Source organism: Heliangelus exortis, chromosome 1 (genome assembly GCF_036169615.1).
Source record: "Heliangelus exortis chromosome 1, bHelExo1.hap1, whole genome shotgun sequence".
NCBI lineage: Eukaryota > Metazoa > Chordata > Aves > Apodiformes > Trochilidae > Heliangelus > Heliangelus exortis.
This window is the reverse complement of record NC_092422.1, coordinates 133,924,633-133,946,100: the sequence shown is the minus strand read 5'-3', so window position 1 is coordinate 133,946,100 and position 21,468 is coordinate 133,924,633. Positions and strand designations below refer to the sequence as shown.

At 39.6% G+C, this 21,468-nt stretch overlaps 1 protein-coding gene across 6 annotated transcripts in view; it reads right to left on the bottom strand.

The window, feature by feature from the left end:
- MICAL3 (microtubule associated monooxygenase, calponin and LIM domain containing 3) overlaps positions 1-21,468 on the bottom strand; it is a 156,057-nt gene that overhangs the window by 4,937 nt on the left and 129,652 nt on the right. For 2 of the 6 annotated variants that reach the window (XM_071767317.1, XM_071767327.1), the window contains 7 exons: positions 20,499-20,549; positions 18,675-18,782; positions 17,850-17,943; positions 13,456-13,506; positions 3,568-3,633; positions 1,120-1,219; positions 82-155 (listed from right to left, as the gene is read on the bottom strand). In XM_071767317.1, the coding sequence (XP_071623418.1) occupies positions 82-155; positions 1,120-1,219; positions 3,568-3,633; positions 13,456-13,506; positions 17,850-17,943; positions 18,675-18,782; positions 20,499-20,549 (544 nt within the window). The remainder of the gene's footprint in view (positions 1-81; positions 156-1,119; positions 1,220-3,567; positions 3,634-13,455; positions 13,507-17,849; positions 17,944-18,674; positions 18,783-20,498; positions 20,550-21,468) is intronic. The other 4 variants (XM_071767336.1, XM_071767358.1, XM_071767353.1 and 1 more) reach the window with 3 other exon arrangements.

The window sequence follows — 21,468 nt, the reverse complement described above, 5'->3', positions numbered from 1 at the left end:
AGAGATATCAAAAACTGTCAGCATACTACAAGGCTAGAAATACACACATGCAATCTATGAAAGGTTCCCTTTTGCTCTCACCTTCTACTGCCATCCGCTCCCGGAGCTCCTGCTGTAATCGACTCTGCCTGTCTTCCAGTTCTAGCTCCCGAGCACTGAAAGAGAAATACCAGGAATACAACTTCTGGGTATATTAAAATACCCCATATATTGCTTCATACCTGTTCTGAATTTCTGTTCACCCTCTAGATAGCAATCTGTTTTGAAACAACTCAAAAAACCTAAGATTTATAGCTATATTTTTTTAAGATTTTAATGTACTGTCAGCATCTTGGTTTCTCTGCCCTCTGCTAGAAAATGCAATATAGAAAGATCAGTGGATTGTGGGTGGGAATAAATCTAAAATGGTGTAAAGGAACAACCAAATCTTCAATACCTCTATGTGTCTCTTGTCACTTGACAGTCTATAGACAAAGTTAGTATCAGCTAATGACATGTCAGGCCACTGCCTTTTCAGACTCCAATGCAGACAAGATCATGGAATTTTCCTGATTCAAGCATTAAGACAATCAACTTCCACACTGCCTAGGGCATCTAACACACTCAAACAATTTTCAGGAAATTTGCAGCATGAGGACTGTGAAAGCTCCCAATTTTATCAGTAGGAAAAAAGCCTTATCATCTAAACCCAAATGAGTGACACTAGGATCCCACTACAAACGGAGAAGAGCGCCACATAGCAAAGGTGACTGAATCAGACACGTCTGGATACAAATAAAAGTGTATTCTATCAAAACCAGGAGTCATCACACATTATTTCTGCATAAATCAAAAACACTTCCATGAACAAGATGTGTTTTACCCAAGAACAGCTTGGGAAGGGCTCAGAATTTTAATGGTGCATCTATACTGTATGTGCACAAACAATTTGAACTTTCATTCCTTATTGCTATTATTCCTTCTTCTACTACTCTTCTAAAAATGCTCTTGAATTCATCTCAGCCAAGAATCAGTTTAAGAGACTGTTGGCCTAACATTACAGGGAAAACAGTACTGACAGACATTTTAATACTATTTGTAACATAATTCCTACTTTTGATGCTTTGCACATTCACTCACAATATCATCAGTTCGGACTCATAGCGAACCAAGGCATTCTTCTCCTGCACCAGCTTGAACCACTCCTGCATCAGCTTGGGATCATCCTTCTTACCCATGCCTGCCAAAAAAGAAACCTGGTAAGTTTTCAGGTAACACTCCCTGCAATCCTTACAAGCCCAAACTGCAAAAACAACAATGGGGCAAAATGTGCAAAGAAAGCCGAGCAAGATGCTGCCAGAGCACTCCCAAGCCGGGTCCATTCAGTTTGCCTACAGAACACAGAAGAGCGGAAGTCACCTCCAAAAGGATTCTCTTCTCTTTGGAGCCTGATTTTGGTGGTTTTTTGATTTGTTTTTTTTTTTTTTTTTTATTTCTGATTCTCTTGTGATTGCTTGCTTTTTCCTCACTTTTAATGCAGAAAGCCCAGGTTTATGCAAGTATTTCACTCTTCCTTTCATTAAAAAGTTTGATAGAACCTCATGCCAGCTACTTAAATGTACACTCATCAGAAACAGACTCAGTTGCCACTCCATGTGTTTTAGCTTTAATTTTTTCAATTGCATGTCCTCAATCTTTTATTTTACTGCCCAAAAGTAACATCTTTTCTTTTTTAAACAGCTACATACATTTTTTCTGACTGTTCCTCCTAGCCACAATATTAGCTTCCAGCTTGAAGATCCCCTCTGTACAGTGACACTACACAGAAACTACTACTGTTCTGCATATCAGTCCTGGAAAGAAAAAGAACCTTCAGACACATTGGCTAGTATCAAAGTAGAATAAAATTACCTTGGGCCTTGGCCACCTAGTACAGAACTCTTAGCATTTCACTTATTCTAAAACCAACTCCTAAACTTACTTATTAATCCACTGATGAATCTTGTATCTGTCAGGAGTTATGTGGAATAAATTACAGAATGCTCTTTCCAAAACCGTTATGATAATATTTATCAAATGCAAGACCTTGCCAGGGAAGCTCCTCCTAGCAATATCCTGGTCTGGGCCACTAATTCCATGAATGCTATGACTTGTATCAGACACCACTAAAGACAGTAGCAATGCCCCTGCCTGCACCCAAGTACAGGCAGAAACAAGGCCTCAACTCAAGCTTAACAGTATTTTTGGGTTGCTGGGTAGCATCAGCTTCCCTGCATGCAACTGAAGCATCCCAAAAGTAACCAGCATCTCTGTCTACATTTGTTATTATGGATACATACTATCTACAGCAAGAGCAAAAAGCCTGAAATAGTAATTTTGATGCTAAAAATAATCAAGCAGCAAGCTTACTACTGAGCCTCTGGGAAACACTTCACCAATACCATATTCACAGCTGTTTCATTCAGACCTCTGTGCCCTGCCTCCATCCTTCATATATCAGAGAAGAGCTGGAGCTAACAAAGGCAAACCTGCAGCTCCTATCGAACTGTGTCTTTGGCTGACAATACGTGCCTTAAAAAACTCCTAATGGCAGACCCTTGGGGAATAGCAGCCCCAGTTGTACCACACTAAGAGCCTTTGGCTCTGTGGACTTTATACCAGTGTGTTGCTCAGTTCCAAGCATTCCTTTCTGAGCATCTCTGCACAATGTGCCCATGTGGCGACAGGAGAGGGAGACTGTACATGCAGATGTCCAGTGCTGTGGTGCCATGGTCACACTGGGAAGTCTCCCCATCCCTTCTGATGCCAGGATGTACAGAAAACAGATGCTTTTAAGAAAAAGCCAAAACACAACGCTACTGACCTATGAAATACATAAGTATTTTTAAACAGCCAATGAGCAGAGAAGTAATGGGAGGACTGGAGAGGGAGCACTGACAACTGATGTGAGGGAGAGCCATGGAAAGCAGAGTAAGTGGTTAGCAAAATTACACCATGAACACACATAACAACCCCTTCCCCCGTGCCTTGGCAATGGAAACTCTATGGCAAACTCCATTTGGGACTGTTAAAGAATGCACTTAACAAGACAGATGAGGGAAAACTGGTCTAGCTTAACGCTTGCTGTAGGCTTTTAAAGGTCGAGGATGTTTTTTTTCAAACTAGTCCTTATAAAGACACAGTATTCCTTTAATCCGTATATACTAATTAAAAGGCCATTTAAGGAAGGAGATTTTCTTCCCTTATATGACCTTCCAAACATCTTTCAGGAGGAATAGAGAAATTGAAGCCACCAAATGAAACACCAGAAGCTTTCAAGCTGACATTACTGCTCTCACTGCTGCTGCCCAGTGTCCCTCCCAGTCGCTGTGCCTTCCTAAGCACCATCTGGGACCAGCATAAGGGGTACTGTACCTTTAATAACTTGCCACAGGCTCAGAGAAATTGATTACCAGGTTGCTGCTGAAAGTTTGGTTTGAGGACACAGCAAGAAAAGGGCTGGGGGCCTCATGTTCTCTAGCTGATTAGTGCTGCTACAACAACTCAGCTGTGGTCAAGGAGAACAGGGAGCATGTGACATTACATTACCTTCATGGGCACAGCAAGGGCAGAAGGAGAGAGGTCTACGACGTGGTGTCCCGCCATTGGGCTCAACTTCAATAGGACCAAACGAGGAAGAGGAAGAGGCAGGAGAGGAAGAGGAAGTTGGAAGTGGAACGGAAGAGGAGGAAAGGGGTGAAATAAAAGACAAGCAAAGGACAAAAAGCGTAAAAGTGAGAAAGAAAGGAAACACAAGAAGAAAAGAAAAAATACAAGAAATGGAGAAGCAGAAACAAGGGATACAGTCTACAGATGAATAATGCTCTAATAAGCACAGATAACAGGTAAGAGGTAGACTGGGGTATTGGTGAACTCTTAGCTGTACAAATACCAGGCAGGAGGTTATTGTTACTGTACTTTTTTCTAACGTATATTTTTCAGTCACATGGTCTTCAACTGAAAGGTTTGTGAACAAGATGCCTGGATGAGCAGAGATGAATATTTAACTCTTGCTGATAAATGTCAAATTTCAAGGAGGGTTACATAAAGTCTCACCTGTATACATAAGACACCAGCTGTGAGTGGCCACCCTACCTTAAAGCTTTATCAGGACCATGCTCTTATCACCATGGCAGCATCCACTGATGGTAAAAGTGTCCTTTTTAACAGAACATAATCTTTTCAGACAGAGAACATCACAAGGAGAGTCTGATTAACATGGAACCAGCCTGCCAGGATCTGCTGTGTCAAGGACGGTGAGTACACATGTACTCAACTGCACTGTTTGGCTTAGAGGTGAGGAAGCTTTTATATGGGTAAAAAAGTGATTCGCATCAGGGGCTGCAGGGGAGATGACAAACTGAGGGCTTTACAGAGTTACAACAGTAAATTTAAGCTCTCCCTTGACATTCTCATTTCATGAAGCGTTTTAAAGCTTATGAGTCCTATTAGTATTGCTGAGTTACTGAGTCTTCTCCATCTCTTCCATCAGCCAGTGAAGGACAAACATTTCTCATCTCTTGAATGGCTCAGCTATTTAACACCGAGAATCTGCTTTTCAGCTGTACTTTACATTACCGAGATAAACAGTAGGAAACAACCAGCATCACTAATAGTTACAGAAGAACATATGCACCAGGGAGGATGAGCCTGAAATATCAGAGCTAGTAGAATGAAACACTGCTCTCAATGCACAACTGCATTTATAAAGTGGAGCCATTGCTGTGTTGGGAAAAGGCATATTATCTCCAAAGCAATAATATGGTAAGAATAATGCTTATTTTTGAGAACTCAGCTCTACAGAACTAGACTACCAGTGAGGTGGGAAGGCTTTAGAAGGGACCATCACAGAACTAGACCAGCACATGTACACACTGGAGTGAGAGGGAGAGCACATGGGCTTCAAAGCCTGTGACGGAGCAGTGCAGCTTTCTCAGAAAGAAACCTCTGTACTGGGAGCAGGAAGTTGACCATACCAGAACCTTAATTACAGTTGTTCAGAATTTCCCAACTTCTTCATTTAAAATGTAAAAATACTAGGGCTTTTTATCTACAATTGTCATTGCGCAGATTAGGTTATAAAAGCAAACAATAAAACCCCCAAACCACAAAGGCCGGGTGAAGAATAAGCTTCCACACAAAACAGACCTAATCTGAATTCTTCTATATATGCTTTAATACTCAGTCCTGGGGGAATCAGGAGATGGACACTTAACTATATGGAAAAATCCACTTCAATTTTTCAGGGTTTGAGATTTCATTCAGAATTGTGCATGTGTGTGTATGGGATGTTGGTAACTCAAATGCAGCTATATTTATAAATATCAATCCATGGAAATACAGACTTAGTGAGGAACTCCATATTTGTTCTGAAAATAAAGATCTGGTATGTAAAAATGCCATTCATTGCATTGCAACATGATCACAAACTACTAATTTATGTCATCATTGTGCAAATGGTCTGATTCAAGGAAAAAATCCTGCCTTTGGTTACCAGTAAAAAGCCACAGGCCATACATAGCAGAAGGCTGTAATACAGAACCTGCTCCTTGCAATTGTTTTCTGCCTTTGATTTGTCCTTTTTTTTAACAAAAATATTATTCTCCCTCTCTTGTCTAAGGAAAATATGTCCTTGAATCAAGTTACAAAGTCCATAATATCTACAATAGTCCTGCTACTGGAAATGTTTTTTCTGCATTTCACTAAAAGAATATTCACTATTAAGATACTTTCCAGTAATTCCAGATGTAAATTACCGTTGCATCTGTGAATACAAGTTATATAAGTTTTATTATAATTGCTTTGGAAACAACTTCTGTCTAGCCCAGGACAATTAGTAAGGCTTTAAAAGGTGTTCTTAACATACTAGGGGACCTAAACAGTGAGACCAGAGTAAACTGCAACCTGAAAACTTACCTCTTATAGTACTCTAAAGCTGTGAAAGTTACACTAATTAGTACACTCTAAAATACTTATCACGCAGTAGAATTTTAAATCTTTTTTTTTTTTTTTTTTTTTTTTTTAAAAACAACTTCTAAGGTGATAGTAATGAACTCCCTTGATAATAAGGAGTATTGATACATACAGTAGATACCACAAGCCAATTGAAATAGGAACTTTCTAATTTTAAGAGGAAAACTATTTTATCATATTTCCTGAAATGGAATTTCTTACTGACAGTAACAAATTTTTAAGTGACTCCATGTCACACATTTCATTATGCCTTCAAATGAACTCTTTCAAGAAAAGGTTTAACTGTTTCAGAAACAGAATCAGGGGGAAAAAAAACCCTGAGAACATAATTTGATAAATGGAAAAAGCACTCCTTCAGCCAGCTGGTTAAGTTTAGACAGTGGATGTATCATCAAATCATTGACATTCCCATAAAGGCTAATTTAAAAAAAACAAACCAACAACCCACAACTTCACATTAAGAGCTCTCACTAGGTCTATTTGTATTGAAAGACAGCCCTGGGAAAAGGCTGAAATTCTCATTTGGTACTATAAAGGTGAACTATGCAATACCCTGGTTCACGATACAGTATTAAATACTGTATCATCTACTTTGCATGATTATATAATGGAAATCCTTACATGTCTTCTTACTTTTCCCAAAGCCATCATTGGTCTTACAGCATACAGTAGTACTGTTTTATTCCTGTTTAGAGATGAGACATCACCACCTCACGGATCATTAAAATAAAAACATGTTCATCACTGCAAAGCAATCTTCCTGGCCATTGAGTCAGGACAAGATGGAAAAAACCTCTTGTGATAAGCAAATTAAAACAAAACAAAACAATCTCCTTTCTGTTTAAGTCTCTTCTGGCACAAAAAAGCCTAGATCAAGACTGGTGACACAGGTCTTGACGCTCAGCATAGGAGGAGTGCCGCCAGCAGCAGCAATTCAAGTTACACACTGAAGCAGTTTGCTCAGAAGAAGGTGAAGGGGAAGCAAAAAATAATTTCTGTGAGCATTCATTTCTTAGGTCTCTGTGCTATCAGCAGGACTCTGAGGTGTGACTATAGTTTCTGGACAGAAAATTATCACTTTTTTTCCCCCCAGAGAGGCAAAACCGCCAACAGAATGCGTTAATCACCAGTTGTCCCTTCTCAATGCCACAAGCCAACTTTTCTGAAATGCAAGTAAAGCCTTCGAAGTGGAGGTCAGCAGCCTAAGTAGCAAAGACGGCAAGTAGAGGTATTTCAGAGGACTTATGGAGTGATCATATGGAACCAGGAGCTGCAGCTGACTGAGGAAAGGAGCATGCCCCAGCTCCAGAGCACACTGAACATCCCAGAGAGATGTAAGTTCTGCCCTGCAGGTTAGCCACATGCCATTAATAAAGTGACTGGAATTCTCATTTCTCTAAAAAGAACCCTTTCCCAGATCTTTCAGGGAAATCTTTCATGCAGCCATGACAAGAGAGGCCCTGTTTGCCATAGCACCCTTGACTGACTGCATAGTTGCTACAGTGGTGCAAATCAAAAGCCAGGCCAGAAACAAACACCATAGCTCCAAAGCCTCTTCAAAACAAGAAACAGACATTATACAGCCACCATGAAAATATCTTTCTTTTCACTGAACATTTATCTTTGTTACACAAGCTACACAGGATTGTATTCTTCTTTTCTACTTTTCATTTTCCTATTGTTTAAAGAGCAATACTTCAGACTGGTTTTGTCTTTTTCTGCTGTAGCTACATAATACTTCTTCATAATCTGAAGCACAGTAATAAAAATGACTGATCAGGATGAAGAAAAGAACAGCAGAAAGTTTGGGGTGACAGACACCATTATCCCCAAGCTACAGCTTGCATTGATCCCCTTCACTATTTGTCCATGTCCTGTGGTATAAGAGTTGTGATGATTTCTGAGAACTGGTGAACCAAAATCACAATGACTTGAGCACCACAGACCAAATTGGATCACATCCTTTGCAAGCCTTGCATTCAAAAACTTTGGTTTCTCAATTGCTGACTAGCCAGGGCAGTTTGAAAATCAGAAACACTGGGCAAGAAATCCATCTCTGAGGCTAATCTCAGCTCCCATGCATCATTACACTGGCACTTGATCTTACAAGCTAAGAGCATGGTATTTGAGAAATTCTTATTCTACTAACAACTTCCATCACCCATTTACCAGGCAGACGAGAAGATCTAATATATTAGCTTACTGGTTAAATTATGGGCAAGTCAAGAAGATATCAGTAAATCAAACTGATCATAGGAAATACCTTCTTTCCCAGCTTTAAAAAAGCAGTGACAATCAGAAACCCAAGTACTGAAAAATAAAGCATTCAAACTTTACTATTTGCTGAACTTATTTAATAACAGTGTTGTAACAGGGCAAGAATTCAGAAAGCCACCTCTTGGACAATAGCACCCACACAATTGCAGGTATTATATAAAGTTGAGGGTAAGGATTTTGACAACTATCCCACAAGCACGTAACTCAGTATCTGACTTCAAGTTTAATAAATCTGTGTCAAAACCAGTATCCTCTTAGAAGTACCATCACTGGAAGAAACCCCGGAAGAAGTCAGAAGGCTGAGCTGTCAGTGCAAACTGAACCACACCCTCATCCAGCAGAAGAGAGGAGAGGGAAAAAGAAGGCAGGAAGGGAAAACTAGGGAAAGCAATTGTTGGAACAGAGCAAACACACAAATGACTGTACAGAAGTCTTTTGCTTCTACGAGACCTCAAGGCACTTCAATATGTAGTCAGAATTAGCACAGTCCTGCACTAGCTCTGTCTTCCAAGACTCTTCAATTTCTGTGTGCACTGGTGAGAGGTTTACAGAAAGCAGCAGGTTCTACAGAACCATAGAACAATTTGCGTTGGAAGGGACCTCTAAAGATCCTCTAGTTCAACTCCCCTGCAGTAAGCAGGGACACCCTCAACTAGATGAGATTACTCAGAGCCTTGTCAAGCCTTACCTTGAATATCTCCAGGGGTGAGGCCTCAACTGCCTCCTCAGGCTACCTGTCCCATTGCTCCACCACCCTCATGGGTAAAGAACTTTTTCCTAATATCCAATCCAAATCTGTTTTTCTCTAATTTAAACCCACTGTCCCTTGTCCTATCCCAGCCCTTGCAAACAGTCAATCTCCAGCCTTCTGTAGGCCCTCTTCAGGTACTGGAAGGTTGCTATTAGGTCTCCCCAGAGCCTTTTCTCCAGGCTGACCAACCCCATCTCCCTCAGCCTGTCTTCACAGGAGAGGTGTTCCAGCCCTCTGATCATTATAATTGCTTGTGTCCAGTACCTAACAAATGCTCATCAAGATTTACTTATCAAGTGCTCTTTCCTGCTCCACATACAGCAATGAAAACATGTTCACAATTCACTTCAGTGTCAAAAGCAGCTGCAGACTGCAAAAACAATGTTTATCTTAGAACTACACTCCTCTTCCAGGAGAGCTGTGTTTGCCAATCACATGAAATAGGACTGATCCCACTTGAGCATATCGGACTCCAGCCCTCCAGAATTAGATCTGCAGGACTTTAAAGGACACAGTCATCTCAAATATTTTAAAAAAGTTAATAGAAAGGGAAACTGTCATAGAATATGCTTTAAAAAAGTACAAAGAAGAAAAAAACCTCCCACAATTGCATTTCCTCCCCCATTTACCTGATGTTCCTAAGTCTCTAGGTAAGAAGGGAGAATGTGTCTCCGAAATCAGAACTATCAAATATACCAGGTCTCTTCCTTACATCCTTCTTGCTTGTCTTGGCATACTCCAGCCAACAACAAAGCAAGATGGAAGTGTGGGGCTGTTTCCCCAAGGATTCCCTGCTAAGTGCAAGGAAAAGGAGGCCACTTATTGAATGCAGAGAGAACAAGGGAGGTACCTTCCACAGGCAGAGGAGGAGCAAACCAGGACAAGGAACTAGTGTGTAAGGAGGAACTGAAGCTAAGGGACTAATTAAGCAAGGAGATTAAGGAGAAGAAACAGAGAGGGTAAAAGGGGTAACTGATAAAATGAGATGACAGATTTGTGTTGAAGATATGACTTAGAAATTTCTAGACAAATACTGCTGGGTAGAAGAGGGAGCAGAGGCAAAAAATTCTGTGAGAAGGCCAAAGGCAGGGACTGAGACTGTGGGGACTGAGTCAGCAGGAGTGAAAAACTAGGAACAGCTAGTGGGAAGCCTGAAGGGTAGAATCCTAGGAATTCTTTGTCAAGAAGGCAGGATTTAAATTAAATGCTTGAGAAGCAAAAACTGGGACTGAGAATGGAAATGGGAATTGAGTAAGGTACTGAAGTATGGAAAAAGTCAGAATTATGAAAAGGACCATTTGAGAAGATGGAATAAAGGGGCACAGAGTATATATCCAACAGACCACTGCATCCTTTCAGTGCCTGGCTCAAAATCTGCGTATTCAAGTCTCACCATAGACATCAGTGAAATCTACTGATGGTGTCCCATTTCCTCTCCTTAAGGATCTATACAAAGGAGAGCAATTTAACATTGCTATCAGATATTCCATAAGGATATATTATATATATTCCATCAGATATTCCATAAGGAATATCTCTGTCCAGAGACAGGGATCTCTGCACAGATCTCTGGATCTAAAGGTTAAAAATTTGTTGATACATCAACATAATGCAAAATCTTAACTTCAGTTGACACTGCAACCTTTGTAATGTTCTTTTAACATAAGCACATACACAATACACACAATTACTCAGAATTGAAATGTGACCATCTGTAGCGTGAAATGAAACATCTGCTTTACAGCAACAGTACATGACATTTTAGAATAGGCACAGAGGATTATGACATATGAGCAGGGCAATGGGGGTAGTTAAGATAGCAATCTGTAATCCTGCAAACTGGAACTTGACCAAGGATGTCAGAAGTTACCACTCCCTTGGAAGAGCTGTTGCGCAATCTGTAACAACTAAATAAAACGCAACTCTCGTTAGTGTAAAGAAATCCAGAATAAATAAATGACCGAATAATTGAAAATCATTACCAACTTACAGATAACTTTTCATAGCATTTTGAAGTTTTGCTTATCATTCTACTGACAGCACAACTCTGGAGTCATGCCTATGCCTCAGTAGAATGATTAGCTGCCCAGCCACCCTAGCTGCAGCCATACAGCACACCAGGGTTTTTAACGGCACTCCACCCAGCTGCAGCATCCTGCACAGACACATTATTTTTGTAGTTGAGCTCTGTATTTGCCACTGAATAGTGACAAGTATCATCAGAGAAATGTATCCCTTTTGGCAAAGTGTTCTGGCAGCCCCAAAAGCAAATATAAAGCAAATTACAGAGGCAACAAAACAATGCTACAAAACTACGTACTCCAGGCAGGCTATTCTGGCTCATTGAATTTAAAGGGATACTGCCCAAGACAGTTTGTAAGTGTTTGCTTTGAAAAATATATTTTTTAGATGATCAGAAACTTGATAGAGTTTTAAAATACATAAACCATTTTAAAAAAATGTGAACACTGTCTCCAGCTGTTGGAAGGCCAAGTGACTGAGTCACCATATAAATAAAACCAGCCTGTTACAGAAGACCAAAAATGACTGCTCTGGGGTGACTGAATTCAGAGAAATGGAAAAAGCAAATGTAAGAAGATAAAACTGTAAATTCATTTTTCAATTAAGATTTTCTGCAGCACAATAATTTTTTAAAGTGACAGTGTCCCTTTAAGTAAAGATGATTTTGCTCTTAAAGCTACTATTAGTGATTTTGATGGAATCGCTGTCTCTAAAGAGGCATTAGGAATAGAAGCAGGAGGAGGGAGAGGTATAGCGGAAACAGCATTATATAGGGATAAGGGTCTGTTAAGTGTAATTCAGCATCAACCCTTTTACAGCTCCTACTCTATGCACATATGAGTATGGGCCAGCCCTGAGGGATGTAACTAGGAAGAGGGTTTCCAAATCGGTCTGCAAAAGATACTCCAAGAAAAAACGTGAGAGCGAGCGAACAGTGAATGAAAGCACAGGGCTAGCACAGAATTATCACATCAAAATTAGCACAGGTGAACTGGGCAACAAATTAGGTCTACTCAGAAGAAAAGTCTTCCATTTTGAAACTTCAGCCACGTAAGTGGATATTCTTAACTCAAGTTAAGTGGATATTCTTAACTCAAGTGGATGTTTTTCAATAAATGGCTATTGTGCCAGCACAATTTGCAGTCATTCTCAACAGACAGCTACAGATATAATGTGAGGCAGTCTGCTCCAGGGAGGAGGAGGAGAAAAAAGGAGAGTTAAAAGCCTGGAAAATATTACATTTGAAGGACCAAATGCAGGACACAGCAAAATCAGGGGTAGACTTCTAGGGATGTCTTGAATCAGGCTTAGAGTGTGTGGATCTTCCACTCTGTGGAGATGGAATTTAATGCACTCTCACAAAAAAACACAGCTGAGATTAAGCAATTTTATATTCAAAGGCAAATGAAATGAGACTCCCCAGTGACGAGGCAACAGAGTTTACTTTTTCTTGAATCCACTGACAGATGTGTTCATTTTACAGGAACAGATTTATGGCAATTAAACCAGAAAAAGGAATTTTAATTTTCAGGATGTGCAAATACTAAACACATGCCATTTGCAACCCAAAAGTTATCCACCTACTAAGGGGTTCAGGAGGTAACATTAATAAAAGAAATACAGAACCATAGTGATGGGGCAATGATAACCACATAATAATTGTTAAGTGAAAAAAAGAGAGCTAAACATTGTAGCATGTGTTTAGCACTAAATGGGATATTTAAAAAAACCAATAAAATAGCAAGCAGCTTATCAGCTGTGTAATGATGCAGAGTGGGCTAACTGGAAATTCTGAGCAGATTCCAGGAAATATGACCGGGACTCTCAACAGTAGAATATCTCCTTACCTTACAGTAATACAAAACAAGAAAGAAGAAGTATCCCTCATCTATAAGTGTTTCCAAAACTCTTGAGGGAGTATTTTGTTTTTGTTAGATCATTGTCACACTCTGGCTTCTTGAGAAAAAACAAATGTGCCTCAGGAGGGGAAGAGGGATGCAATAACTAATCCTTTACAGTGCTGTTAGCTGTTGGGAGCAGATCAGTTCTGGAGTCCCTTTCACATGAAATACTTCCTTCCAGAGGATTTTAGTGGTAGAGTTGGACTTTGCAAAGGAAAGCAAAAAAAACAGAATGACCTTCCACTGCCTAGCAGGGAAGATAGCTGGAGTGAAAACAGTAAACAAATATTGAAATAATCAGAACTGTGGAAAATAGAAGAGGGTTTGTAGAGCATGCCAGGATCTCCTGACCTCAGAATGTCTTCCTGAGCTGGAAAAGGGGTTCTGCTATAGAGAGTCATGTGCAAGGATTGTTCCTCCTTGATTGTGAGCCAAGGATGGGAGTAGGTGAAGGGAGGGGTGGGGAGGAGTGTCAGCAGGGTTAGTGTCAGCAGGAGGTTCAGCTATACATACCACCCAGATGCAAGTCGATGAGGTCACTGTAATAAGACTCTCCCCAATAGTCTACAACAAGGAATCGGTGAAGACAGAGTTATTGAATCAAATACCCACCCTAGCCCCACGCAATCAAAGCAAGACACCAGAAAAAGACATATAGACAGGAAAAAAAAAAGAAGCAAATGAAACATGCAGCTATACAAGTGGGCACATATATATATATATATATATATATATATAAAAATGGTATGTCTCTCTTTCTCTGTATATATACATATATGTCTACATACACATGCAAATGTATGACAAACATATATTGGGAAGATGACAAGAAAATCCCCAGCAGGCAGGCAAGGACTTCCAAAAAGAAAAATCAAGAAGTCAACATAGAGACACGTCACCTATTTCAGCCTGCACCAGTACCTGACACAGATGTCTTTCCTGTCCTTGCTGAGAAAAGCAGAACTAATCTCGTTGCTTTCATGCTGAGCAATATGTGAGAAGGAAACAGTGTCATTTCTTAGTTCAGCTGCAGGAAAGGTGAAAGGGTTGATTTCTTGGAGGTGAGTGGAGGATGTATGTGTACAGGAACAGGTGGAAGACACTGATGGAGCACCAACACGAATGGCCTAAGTGTAGAAAAATGGGTACGTGCATTTCTGCCAGCACGGCTCCATGCCAGAGAAAAACCTGCATAGGAGCATGTGGAACAGACATGTACGTCCATAGCTGCTAGAGACAGGTACACCATGAGTCTAGTACTGTGTAACATTTCCACGGGGAAGACACAGATGGGAGTACTGAGCACTATTTCTCACTGCAAAAGATTCACTTGATGCAAAGAGGTGGCTCTTAAATTTTTCAGTATTGATCTGACAGTAGAATTTTTCCCAGCTCTTAGAAACGCTGAAGGAAGATAAGGGAGAGAAGAAGAAGTTCCAGAAAATTCTAATTTGACATATTTTTAAGTTAATAATTGAAAACATGAAAAATCCACACAGGAAATAAAAGTCATAAGCAAGTCCAAACAGGCGAATGCACCATAACACAAAGCAATGTTGCACATTAATAGCAGTCCTATTCAAGGTATTTCTCAGGACCCCATGGAAAAAAGGAAAAAATCTTCACTGAGATTATCCTACTTTACACCTTTGCAGTGAAATACAATGATGCAAAAGAAAGGAAGATAAAAGGTAAAAAAAGGGATGACCACCTGTATATGGCAAACTTGCCTCCTGAAATAGAGCTTACATTGTCATTTTAAATGAACTTACATTCCAAATCACTCATTCTTGCTATGAATGTGACTATGAATGGGTAGGATTTCCAAAGATAATAACAGAGAACATATTAAGGCAATTATGTAAGATAAGGTAAGATAATTTTCTGAACCAGAAACTGTTAGGCTGAGCATTCAGCTTTTGAAAGAATAAAAGACAAACTACACCTTGCATGAGGCTGAGCCAGTTTAAAAAAGGAAAAGACAAGGAAGTAGCCAAGAAGGTGAAATTAGTTTGTCAAGATTAAAGTTGACAATGACCTCAGAAATGTTTCTGAGTCTGATCAGCTGAATACCTACTATCATCACATAAATATTCCAACTTGACAACTATCAGAAAATGCATGAATCTCTGGAAAGAGTACTGAGCTGTCTGTACCTATTGCTAGGATCTAAATTAACTGTAATCTCTCAGAAAGTCATCAGGTCATTGCTTTGAAGAACTTATTGACAGTCTTCTCAATATAAGTCAGTTAGCCAGTACACATTAAAGATGATGTCAAATGGTTGTAAAATAGAGGCAAAATTATTTAAAGTATATGATTTTTTTACCTGTGGTACTGCTTTTTACTCTTACCAGTCTAACTGATTTTTTTTTTTCTAAAATGGAAAGATTAAATTCTGTACAGACATGAAAAATTACTAACAGGTAACATGCTAAAAGATGTTAAATGACAAAGTAGTTCAGATAGTCTTGTCTATCTTTTTCTACAAGAGAAGAAAACACAAGGATCTAGTAGTAGGAAACTACTAATACTACAATATAAAACTTTATATTTAAATGCCTGTGTTAGTTATTGATTTGTTCTTTCCATACAGAGAGGGAAGCTGAATAACCCACTAATTACAGAACCTAATATATTCTCCTGGAACATTTAATACCAGTTGCTGTCTATGGGACAGATCCTGCATTATACTCCTTCTCTGTTTATGTGGACAGGGTATGTGCATAAGAGGCATACCTCTCACCCCACCCTATTTCTTTCCCTTGCACTAGCTTCTTAAAAGGAAGGAGATGTTTTTTGACCTTTTTTTTTGTTGTTGGATTGGTTTGGTTTGTTTGTTTTTGGTTTGTTTTCTAGATGATGCCACCACTTTATACACTATCCTTCCCTTGTTAAATTTTTGTTTTCATTACCTCAGGGACTGATCTGCTGAATGCAGAGGTCACTGTTAGGTCAGTATCTTAGCCAATACAGATGACAAGAAAATTATGCTGCCTTCCTGAAGAAGTGGCTACTGCAATAGCAGAAATTATGATGCTGTAGACCTTAAAAAAGAAATTCAGTTATTTTATTGTAAACGTGTAGTATGTCCATTCAAGAGTGGCTAGAGAGGTCAAGGATGGAATGAATTTATAATCTTGTGTTTCAGTCAATACAGATTAGTCCATGCCCTGCCTCCCCCAATGTGTTACTTCTTAATTCCCTGAAATAACTGGAAGAGTTGAGGCTGGTGAATTATTTGTAACAGAGATAAGCTTCTGCAACCATAAGGTATGATCTGTTGATAGAAACATATTGTAAGAGCAAAAAATACCCTAGAGACATCCTGAAGACCGATTCATTTTGCAACAAGTGACCTACAATTCTGAATTCCAGTAGAAAATTCACATATACACAACCTCATCTAAGACTGCTTCCATTTTGGGAGAGTTGGAAGTGAGAAGTTACTTATACGTGGGTTTAATTCAGCAGTATTCCATATTAAATAGCAATTCTTATTCTTGGTAATGTTCTTCCCTCTCTCAATTTTTTTAAGCATTCTTCTCTCAAAAAGAATGTTCTCTCAGCTGCTGAGATTTCCCATGTGTGCTGACTTGTCTTACATGAAAGTCGTTTAGCAGCTAAGTAAACAAGACCTACTTTCAGATGAAAAGAAAAAGGACAAGAATGATGACAAGGGCAAGACACGAGAGAGGTGGTTTTAGCAAATGCAATAATTGGCAGGCCAGAGAATAGTGGGGCTACACAGAAATGCACAGCATAAAGAAGGAAGAACCACCACAGAGAAAAAGGTTTTTGCGCAAGGCTATTTTTTGAACCCACAAACAAAAAATCAGTCAGATCTCAAAACCGTCGGAGTCCTTGAGAGCGTTCTCCTCACCTGTAGTACCTATTGTGTTGCTACTCAGTCCTGCTGCTTTGGCACACCATTATGGAGCCTAAAACATACATAATCCTGGGCAAATAGTAACTGTTGAGAAGTCATGACAGACGTTTCCTCAGGTGAACCTTCACTGCTTAATCAAATTCCGTCTTCACCAGCACATCAGTGGTTCTTCAATCCAAGCAACAAGCCAACATGCTCCAAACACCTATCCCACAATCCATTTCTGATCTCTGATCCTTGTAATCAGGTATGTAATCTCAGGCCTGTCGGGTACACATAGACTGCATTTGCCTGTTGGATATTTGACTCCTTACAGTCAAGGATTCTTTTTTCCCAAATCATTATACTACAACCAGCATTATCCGAACCAAGTACTCCTCTGCTCATATGCTTTGCCAGATCAGATGATACTCATTTAAATTAATTGCAAGTACACATCACATTCCTTTAACAGCTTGACATGGACACCTTTCAATACACGTGTGCGTTTCTGCTCTGCACAACTTTGTTTGAAGTTGCCAGTGTGCTGGACTGTGCAGTGAGGAAGATGTTCTGTGATGGTCCCTTGTAAGGACATTACCTTGATAATCCAACACAATAGAGAAAGCACACACAATTTCACAATTACTTCCTTAACATTCAAACAGGTTTCTCTTATTGTGACAGCTTTATGTGAATTGCAGCTAGGAAACCCCTGCAATTTTCTAGCTGTAATATCAAGTAATATGCAGAAACAGTCAGTCAGCCATTATTAATAGTTGGAGGATTACCTCCTAAGCCCCAGGCAAAGACAAGCAAACTAAGACTCTGCTGATAGGAAAGTCTCAGATTTGGAAGAAACACAGGAAAAACAAGGCCTCAAAAAGATGGTAGAAAAGGGAGAATGAATGGCTTCACATTGGACTCTATCCTCTAGGCTATAATGGTCCAATTGCCTCTAAAATCCAAGCAGCTATGGACTACTGCACAAGCACTTGATAAGAAAACATTAAAAAGCAAACCAAGTTCTGATGGATACCTGCTTCTCCCCGAAGGGCCTTCTCCACAGCAACCCCTCTCTCTTCAAGTTGCCTCTGCTTCTCTTCCACTTGCTCAAGTTGCCGTTGGATGATCTGTTCAGAGAAGAATGGAGCAGAACCTCACCAACAGCAATTCAACTGCTCAGTGTGCAGCGCTCATCCAACATTAAGTGACTTGAGTCAAATTACCCTCTTCAAAAACAAGTATTTGTATTCAACAATAATCTGCTTCGAAAGCTAGGACAACAGTCCCTCTAGTGACAACATTCACCCCACCTCCTTGCATCCTATCCCTTGGTTTTGCAAACACCTTGATACTCACTTATTTTCTACCACTCCAATCACCTTCCAAAACACTGAAATTAAAGTTGATGCTACACAGTCAGCTGAGCCCCTACCTCTAGTTTTAAAAGAATCCCATTATCTAGAGATAATGCCAGCAGGTTTCCAGCAGATTCTCTGTTAATTACAGATTAATGTGGTGACACTTCACCCAGCAGCACAATCTATCGATGCAATGGTAAGTGCAGCTTCATCAGGAATTATCTGACTGTCACTGTTCCATCCAGTGCATGACTCATCTCCAGCTAGAAAGGTGTTAAGGTCATTATTTTTCTCACTGTAAAACTATTGTGATATGTTTCAGCCATTCTTCCTGTGTCTGTGACACAGTATTGAAACAGGAAGCAGAGGGCAATTATGTACAATCAGAGGTGAGTTCCATTTCTGTATCCTCTTCTGGCACTCTTGAAGGAATGTAAGGACCACGGTGCTTTCCTGTAGAGTTAACTGTCTGTCATGACAAGAAGCTTATGAGACACTACCTGAGCTCTGTGTAACCTCTTTAGCTCCTCTTGCTTGGCTTGTCTACGGGCAGCTTTCTGTACTCGCCGGGTCAGCTTGGCATTCAGTTCCTCTTCTGTGTAGGCTCTCTGGAGGAAGGAAAAACAGAAGCAGATTTCATATGCATGCTTGGAGGTTTGGGGTGGAGAGGGATAACCACTTTCTCTTCCAAAATCTCAGAAGGGAGGAGGTGTTCTCTTTGCCATGGCTGTGTCAAAAGTCAAACTTCTGTAGGCAAAGGTGTTCACAGTGCAGTGAGCAACAATTTCAGAGTCAAATTGGGAGTGAAGAAGCACATAAGCCAACTGCAAAGCTGTGAATTTATATCAGTTTTTATTATATTTTTCAATAGATTTAGCCAAATGGACTTGGTTAAATCAGTGAGTACCACATAGAGGGTCACCTTGATTCTGTTTTTAGAAGAGGGTAAATGCATGTCTACATGAACAGCTAAGCTAAGAAGCTTATAGAATAGTGTAGTTGTATTGTTATTCCTCTCTATTTTACTCTGGAGCAAGAACACCAGTGTAACTGGTAACAACTACCTGTGTTAATTTGTGCAACTTTTCATAGAATCATAGAAGGCAAAAGGACATTGGAAAACAGAATGACATTCTGGTGTGAGATGGAACATCCCTTCTTAGGAGTGATCCCACAAAGCTGGCTGGTATAAAACTGCACAAACAGCCCATAAACTAAAACTAGGATATTACAACACCATAAATTGACCAAAAGAAGAAAGGCTATCTTAATAGAAATAGAAAACTTATTTCTTCCTTTTCTCTCAGTGAAACCAGTTTAAAAATAAATAAATAATTTTAACATTACTGAAATGGGGTTTAGTATCTTATCCGGTATACTAGTTGGTTGTGTTATAGTCTGGGAGGGATTCCTTCCTTAGACTTTTAAAAATGTCAAAGAAACTTCACAACTGCCATAAGTGAACCATTGTGAAGAAAAAAATCTCTGCAGGCTTTAAGAGACAGCTGTAAACCTGTCTTCCGCTTCTCAATGAACAATCAACTTTAAGGACAAAATGTTGAGACAGACAACCCTGAAATTTGCTTTATCTAGTTATTGTATTGCCACACTGGCCAGTCTACCTTTGGTTTAGTCTTCTCAGTGAATAATTTCAGGTAGGATCACAGATTAATTAAAATTGCATAGGTAACTGGCTAGCAAGCACCATCATTAAAGCTTCAAGAAGTTCATACTTTACTCATTCTTTCTTTTTTAAAAATACAACATCCACAATGATACCTGCTTTAGAAGGCAAACTGATAGTGTCTTGCCTACCCTACATAGTCATCGTTGTGACTTTGAAGACAAGACAATAAGAATTTCAGAAAGGAGCAGCATTCCTGAAACAGAAATGCCAACTTCTGTCTTGATTTTAGCTTGATACAGGCTTTCACTGTGAAGTCAACAATTTTGAAGGATGTCGATTAAAGTGTGACAATTCATTTGAACTCGTATTCAAAGTATTAAAAAAAGAATATGCATACATAATTGCCTTGAAAACAGATTTGTTCTGAAGCTCAAAGATCATCCACATAACTCTGTACAGTGGTGCACTGTTGTGCACTGATAATTGCATGCATTCTAACCTGACAATTCAGAGCTTAGTGCATTTTTGCAGGACAACCTCTACAAAGAACTTGCTGCCCGTGTTTGCTAACATCTCACGCATGCACAGTCAATATTTGTGATGTTAGTGCACATGTGACAGGTAGCTATGGATTCCATGGGTTAATATAGGGACATGCAATGCAAGAATGGCCAACTAGTGGGAACGGAGACACTACCTTTGACGAATATGATCTCTTGAATGCCAAGGCGTGTGGTACATAAATCGACTTTAAAGGGGGAATGGTAAAGGAAAAAAAAATAAAAACACATACAAAATGAAGCAAAATCAGTTCCACATTGAAAACAGATGCATAGTAATAAAATTAAGCTGTTTGTAAATGAAACATAAAATTGTGCAAATGCTGAACATGACACCCAGACTGATGAAGCACAACAGAACTTCTGTCCATAAAAATCAAGTTTCTAGGACTCTCCTGAAGGCAATTAGCTTTTGTGATCTCTTTTAAGATCTAGTCAACTGTGAAATACCTTTTTCTAGAGGAATTATTTGGCCTTTATCTACCTAAGGCTCTCTGAGTAAGTAAATGTACATACATATACAATTTTTTGGTTTAGGATTTGGAATAATGGCTAATGCTGGGGCATTTTTGGTCTGAACCAGCGCAGCCAACCATGTACTACTCAGTGACACAACTCTCCACTTACAGTCTAATTTACAACACCTCCTAGGAGTTGTGCTTATTTATTGTTTTAAAATTATTTCTCGTTCATACAAATGATTGTCTGCATTTAACTGATATCATAACTCTCTCTCACAGCTTTGTGACAGGAGAAATGCCAGATGGTCCCAGAGTGGGTTATGTGTCTTACAGTAATAGAATCCCCCTGTCAAAAAAGAGAGCCTCCAGACAGCCTGAGGTGCTAGCATTTTGGGAGGAGGAAAAGGAGAAGAAATCAAATCACTACCTTCTCTATCCAAGGACATTCTATGCTACCTGTACCTCCCCAAAAAAACAAGTAAACTATTCAGGGTTTATAAAGGCAGTGAATTTCCCTTGTGTCATGAAGTTCAGAGGGCATCTTGCCACTCTGGGCACACAGCCAGCATTTTGCATTTCCACATTCAACTAAGAACAGTCAGAAATGAAAAGCCACAGAACAACTTCAGCATGTAGGCCTACATCA